Raw genomic sequence first — 6,857 nt, 5'->3', positions numbered from 1 at the left:
ATATATATATATATATATATATATATATATATATATATATATCCTTAGATGAAGCAGACTTGAAGATCACACCCTTATCTGGTGCCAGGATTCCCATTTACTCAGTAGCAATTCCACAACACAGAAAATTCTTGCATAGAGTTGATAAGAATTTGAGTAGATGGTTATAATAAAAAACAGTTAACATTCAGATAGCATTTGCTCTATGCTCTATGCCCTGTACACTGTGCCAAGCAATTTACAATCATGTGATCCCCATAACAACCCTGGGAGGTGGGTTCTATTATTATCTTCTTACAGAACAGTAAACTGAGGTAAATAGGGCTTTCTTGGGTCCATACAGCCAATAAATTTCTTAATGCCAAATAGCAAGTATCTTTTCCTGTTAAGTTGTAATTTATCATAATATTTCTGATAATGAGAGCATTCTCAGACCCCATTCTTATTTCCTTCAGGACAAATTTTGGTTTAAATCAAATCAAATCTGGATTCATAATCACTAATGGTAATATTTTAATTTCTAAGGCCCAATACTCTTAGCACTTTAAAAGAAAAGATTATAATTCACCTGTTTCCTTTTTTTTTAAAAGACATGTGGTGACAATTCCCAGCTCCTAATAACCTTTCCCTCTACTTCCTTAAAGAAATGGAGTTCCCTGTCTCTTTTACCTTTGAACTTATCAGATAAAGAGCTGCCCTAAGCATTCCAGCTCTCCATACCCATCCTCCTGGGAATTTCAAGCTGCATATCCTAGAAAATGCATATAAAGTATTACAAACAGTTTGAAATCACACCTGTTATCATCAGGTTAATTTAAAATGTGCTGGGCTAAAATATCCTAAGACTTTTTGGTCCAGGCAAAAAGACCTAAGGAATTTGATTGAATGTTGACAGGGTGTGGCTGGTTTCCCTAGGCAGAAACCTCCAGAGCTTTCAGAGTTACTTAAATAACAATTAAATAATTGAACAGTACAAGGAGATGTTTAAGATTTTATATAATAATCATAAATCACAATAACCAATATCTTTACCATAGCCAATATTTATCTAGTGTTAGATTTAATAAGGCCTTCCTACAGATTTATAGGCATCTCTTTTTAAGATCTTGTAAGCCAAATTTGTTTCCATTTTGCAGGAGGATGCCTAGTGGGAAAAGAAATACAAGCATAGTGCATAGGTGATGACAGGGAAAGAGGAAGTCCAAAAGTTTGGAAAGGCTTGTTTGGAATTCCCCTTCACAAATCACTTTTCTTGATTCTCTGGATTATTTTGAGACCAGGCCATGTTGCAATAGAATGTTAGGTGCCTTTTCTTTAACTCCTGGAGAACAAATTTCTCATTAAGCTTCCCTAGTTTCAGTGCAGGCAACCTAGAGGGGAGTCCCTAGCCACAGGAGACTGACCCATAACGTAAAAGACCAAAGCTAGTGCTCTCTAGGGCCACAGAATCCCTTCCCACCCACCACAGCATCCCATGGGAGGGAAGGAATAAGACAAAGCTTGCCGAACGAGGCGTCCCTCACATTAAGGGAATCTCCAGAGACGGGCGTTGAGCCCCTTTGTGCCCCCTCAGCCTATCTGGCCAGCTGCTAGGGGGCCTACTGCAAGAGAAGTCTTACCTAAGATAAGTCCAAGTCAAAGACAGGTCCCCACCAGAATTGATGAAGAATAGGTATGTGTTGCCGTGTTGTTTTGAAGGAATTCGCTTAGACCGTCTCCAAGTCAAGTAAAGGTATTTATAGGGGTGATGCACCCAGTGGACTCTGTTCCTTATGGGAGGTCAGAGCGGGCCCTGCTCCCCATGGAAGACAGAGCACTTAGCTGGGTTGTGTGTCTGGTCTGTATACAGTTTGACAGGATAGGGAGAAAGAGGCGGGGAGCTACTACAGTTTAAGAAAATGGGAAGGGGGAATAAGAGAGGGGAGGGGGAATGCTGCTCTGGAATGTCACATAGTCCATACAGATGAGCAAAGGGAACAGAAGAGGGGGAAGGGAAGAGCTGTTCTGTTCTGGAATGTCAGGTAGTCCAAGGTGCTTTGTGAATGCATACAGATAAGCCCATGGTGGGGGGCTTCAATGCATAGTCTTCTTGAGCACTTTCTCATATCCTACATCCTGCATCTTGTTTGCTCCATCTGCCTCGAACACTCCTATCTGCCTCATCATCTATATCAATAAAAATAACGTCTACTCCCTGTTCCTGTCCTACTCAGCGGAACTAACTCCAGAGTCAACATTCATGTTTGTTTCTCATAGGGAGACAATTCAATTCTGCTGAATACACATTTATTAAGCACCTATTATATAATTATATTATATATTATATAAGCCTCTGGGAATACAAAGATAACACAGTCCCTGCTCTCAAGGAGCTTACAGTCTAGCAGAGTGGATAAGACATGGTTACAAAAACTGTAGTACCAAACAGAGGGACTCACAGTGAAGAAATCCAAGGAGGGAAAGATTTCCAACTGAGGAGGTACCGGGAAAGGCTTCTTAGGTGAGGTAAGGAGCTGGGCTCTTAAGGTAAGTAGACAGTCATAACTGCGGGAAGTCCATCTGGGTTATAATCTACCAAAGAGGTGAGGCTCAAGTGATGCATCAGGGAGTATTATCATTAACCTACTGGGTCCAAACAGGGAAGAAGTCTAAGACATGGTCCAACAGGCAGGTGGGTACCTCAGGCTCAGATGAGGAACCAAACATCCCCTAATGGTTAGGAGTTAAACCTCTTTACCTTCCCATCCCACGTTAGACATGAAAACTCGGTGTTTCTCTAAATAAAATTACACGCTTCAAAACACAGATTCTCAACCTTTTTTGTGTATGGATCCCTTTGGCAGTATGGTAAAGCCTATGAACCCTTTCTCAGAAAAAATGTTTTTATATACACAAAATAAAATGTATAGGATAACAAAGGAAACTAACAATATTGAAATATACTTATCAAAATATTTTCCCATCTAATTTTATGGGCCCCCTCCCTAAAATCTATCCATGGGCCCCTTGGGGGTCTGTTGATCTCCAGTCCACAGAAAAAGTTCTTGGTCCCCCTAGCCTTTTCCCCACTTCCTGTACAGACTTCTCTCCTTTCTCTCTGAATACTACAGACATGACTATACAATTTAGCTCTTTAGTGGTCTCTTTTTGTTCCAGATGAGTTAATACTGACTTCTTCACTAAATATTAAATTCCTTGAGGGCAAAAACCATGCCTTACGTTCCTTTGTGTCTTCATAGCACCAAGTACAGCAAAAACTACTGATACGTATTGGTTGATTGACAAGTAAAAGACAGATGGAATCGTGATCAGCTTCCAACTCAGAAATCAGAGAATGAGGATTCAGAGGTGGGCCTGGAACACAGGGTCCTCACCTCCCATTTGTCTGTCATCATAGATTCTGTTCTCATTCCCTGAATCCTGCATCTGGCATCGGTACCAGGCTAGCTCTAGACAACAGAGAAGAGCCCTTAGGAGAAATCAGTTCTGCATAATTATAACAATCTGTGGAAGGAGAACGTTTAATCAGAAGGGAAAATTTACAGCCATACTCCAGGGAAGGTCCTGGCACATTTCACCAGCCCCTCAGGGCTCCCTCCCTCCCTTTAGATATTTCTGTCTGGGCTGCCCAGTTTCTGGCTGCCTGCCTATCTGAGAGGAAGTCTGGATATGTGTCTAGGGAAGGTAATCTTTCAAAAGCCCCTTCTATGTTTGTAGAACGGAGTAGGCAAAGCAAAGCTTACAGGGAAATCTAAGCTCCCCAGGTTGACCGAGTCCCTGATCCCACTGGCAGGGATTTTCAACATCACCTAGCAAAATCAAGCATATGCCCAAGTATTTTTTAATCACCTGTGTGCCCAGCACTGTGGGGAATTAGGAAGGACAAGACTAAATAACATGTAATAGCTGGAAAATAGTACGTACTGTAACATGAGGCACTGTGTCAGTGCTAAAGAATTTAAGAGAGGGAGAAATCAGTATGCACAGGGGCAGTGTGGGTTATCAAGGAAGACTTCATGGAAGAGGTGGACCTTAAAAGATGAGCTGCAGGAGGATGGCCAGAGAGAAGTAAAGACAGCATGCCATCACTTGTTGGCTTTCTAAAGTAAAAATTCTGACCTTTGGTTTCTTCATCTGTAAAAAAAGGGAAAAATAATACTCTATCTACTTCCCAAGGTAATGATGTCTAGACTAATGCTTTATAAACTATAAGTTGATATATAAACATGAGCTATTATTTGGAATATAGGCTTTAGAGCTGAAAGAGACTTTAAAGGTCTCAGCCCAATCCTCCCAATTTTATAAATGAGGAAATTGAGCCCCAAAGACATAAGTAACTTGCCCAAGGTGAAATAAGCAATAAGGATTTAATTATATATCAGGTGAGTCAACAAGCATTTAAGAGCTTATTTTGTGTCAGGCACTGTGGTAAGCACTGGAAATATAAAGGCAAAGGGCAGCTAGGTGGCACAGTGGACAGAGCTCCAGACTTGGAGTCAGGAGGCCCTGAGTTCAAATCTGGCCTCAGACATATGACACTTAATAGCTGTATGACCCTGGGCAAGTCACTTAACCCTGATAGCCTCACCAAAAGGCGGGGAAAAAAAAAAAAGAAATATAAAGGCAAAAACACTCCCTGACTTCAAGAACCCTATATTCTAATGGAAGAGATACTATGTAAACAACTCAGTTCAAATCTGGCCTCAGACACTTACTAGTTGTGTGGCCCTGGGCAAGTCACTTAACCCTGTTTACCTCAGTTTCATCATCTGCAAAATGAGTGAGAGAAGCAAATGGCAACCCTCTCCAGTATCTCTGCCAAGAAAACCCCAAATGGGGTCACGAAAAGTTGGACATGAGTGGAAAACAACTGAACAACAACAAATCTCTGTATTTTCCTTCCTGAATTATCCCTCCTTGAAATTTCTCCCTCTTTTTCTCTCAACAGCATTTTCAGGGAAAGGTCTTTTGACCCTTCCTCCTACCCCCTAGCTCACAAGGGTTTCAATGATTTCCATATTAGAAAGAATTAGAGTTAACTTTCACAAAAAGCACATGAGGCTTCAGCCTGCCCAGCATCAGGACCACCTTCTAGCAGACAGGGTTGGGCTATATCTCCTTCCTCTCCCACTCCATCCCACTCTTCCCAAAGGCTCCCTCTAACCTTAACCCCTCAGGTGTGGAGTATCGCCGTGACTCACACCTTCCAGATCCGAAAGGCCCGTGACCAACTTGGCTACGTTCCGGAGAAGTTCACCTTTGCTGACTCAGTAGACCACTATATCCAGACCAGGCACAAGCGGCAGCATCACAGCCCAGGGCTTCTGAGATTCCTGATGGCCCTCATCTGCCTCCTTGGTGCACTCTTGCTTTCCCTGTACCTCCTAGACCCCTCATTCCTGGGGCTTTCCCATGGAAATCACATGTGACAGTCACAGCCCAAGCACTGCAGGCTCATTGATTCTGAGGGATCTAGACCTGAAATAAAATGGTCCAGTTTAGGAACCAAGGAAGATAGCAAGTCCTGGGCCCCTACAAACAGTATACCAGCTAGTTCATATAAGACTTGTCCAGTGGTAAGAAGGAGGTAAGAAGGCATGAGCTATGAGATGGCATCCAAATTCTTTTCAGGAAGTCCAAAAACACATCCCACTGACAGGGTATGGGCCCTGCAAAACCCCACCCACCCACCCCAACTCTCCTTGAGTTTTCTCCTTTTCCATCAAGTCTTTGGTGTTTGCCTGAGGCATCATTCCAGCAATCGTCTCAACTGACCTTCTGTTACCTCTAACCCAGCCCAACCTTCACTGCTGTTACCTCCCTATTGCCTCCTGCAACTTTCCACCCTTGATCCTATCTAGACCCCATTCTACCTCCCAGTCACTCCCATCAAGTTCCTCCCTACACCCCTTCTCCCAGACCCTCCTCCAGTCACCCCAAACTACTTGACCACTCCTCGATCTCTCCCATAGTCTTTCTGTATATAAGATCCATCTTGTCTCCATTAAGGTGCTGAGATTTAATCTGGCCAATGGCTGAGATTCACTCTAGCCCACTTGTTAATATGAGCATCATAAATGTTCAGATTCCTTAAGAGTCTGGCCAATATGGCGGATCTTTAATAAACCTTGTCTTTGGCTGAAAGAAGGCCTGGGTTGAATTCATTCTGGCAGGACCTGTGTGTCACTATTTCGAGGTCCCAGCTCTCCTACACCCCTAAACTTCAACACCACTGCCTTTTCCCTCTTATTCAAGACTTGGCCTAATATCTAGGAATTCAGATCAGGGGTTCTTAACCTTTTTTTGTGTCACGAATCCCTTCTCAGAATAATGTTATTTTTTAAAAATTCCTAATTGAAGGAAATACTAAATTTCAGTTAGAGGTTAGCAAAAATAAAGATGTAACTTTTTTTACCCCATCCAAGTTCATTGGCTGCCCCCCCAAATCTATCAATGGACCTATTGGAACCCCAGTTAAGAACCCCAGTTTAAACCCAATTTAGCATCCCTGAGTTAGACCCAATTTAACTGCATCCCATTTGATCCACCCCCTTAACTAAACTCTTATTCATGTATTGTTCTCTATACCTGAGGGAACCTGGTATGTCTCAACTATTGCTTAATCAGGTCTTGGCTGCATTTCTTGTTTGGCAGAAATTGTGCCTGAAGTCACTTTGGTACCAGTTTTTGGTTCTGATTTTTTTTCATCTGGCTGTAAAAGAATATGTATATAACCATATGTAATATCCATGTGTACATAGAATAAAGAGTATATATATATAATATCATTGATGCCAGTTTGTGGGGATCCACTGGTCCTGGTCTAAACATAGCATTCTCTGAGTACATGCACAGGA

General features: G+C 42.2%; 1 protein-coding gene across 1 annotated transcript in view; it reads left to right on the top strand.

Moving 5' to 3' along the window:
• The window catches only part of LOC114051998 (putative short-chain dehydrogenase/reductase family 42E member 2), a 42,368-nt gene extending 36,939 nt beyond the window's left edge, over nucleotides 1-5,429 (top strand). Inside the window, exon 12 of the mRNA XM_027874406.1 lies at nucleotides 5,178-5,429. Within this exon, the coding sequence (XP_027730207.1) occupies nucleotides 5,178-5,429 (252 nt within the window). The remainder of the gene's footprint in view (nucleotides 1-5,177) is intronic.
• Nucleotides 5,430-6,857: the final 1,428 nt, after the last annotated feature.

The sequence above is a fragment of the Vombatus ursinus genome, unplaced genomic scaffold (assembly GCF_900497805.2).
Source record: "Vombatus ursinus unplaced genomic scaffold, bare-nosed wombat genome assembly UNPS02014807.1, whole genome shotgun sequence".
Taxonomy (NCBI): domain Eukaryota; kingdom Metazoa; phylum Chordata; class Mammalia; order Diprotodontia; family Vombatidae; genus Vombatus; species Vombatus ursinus.
Note: the sequence above shows the minus strand (reverse complement) of the source record. Positions and strands in the feature narration are given on the sequence as shown.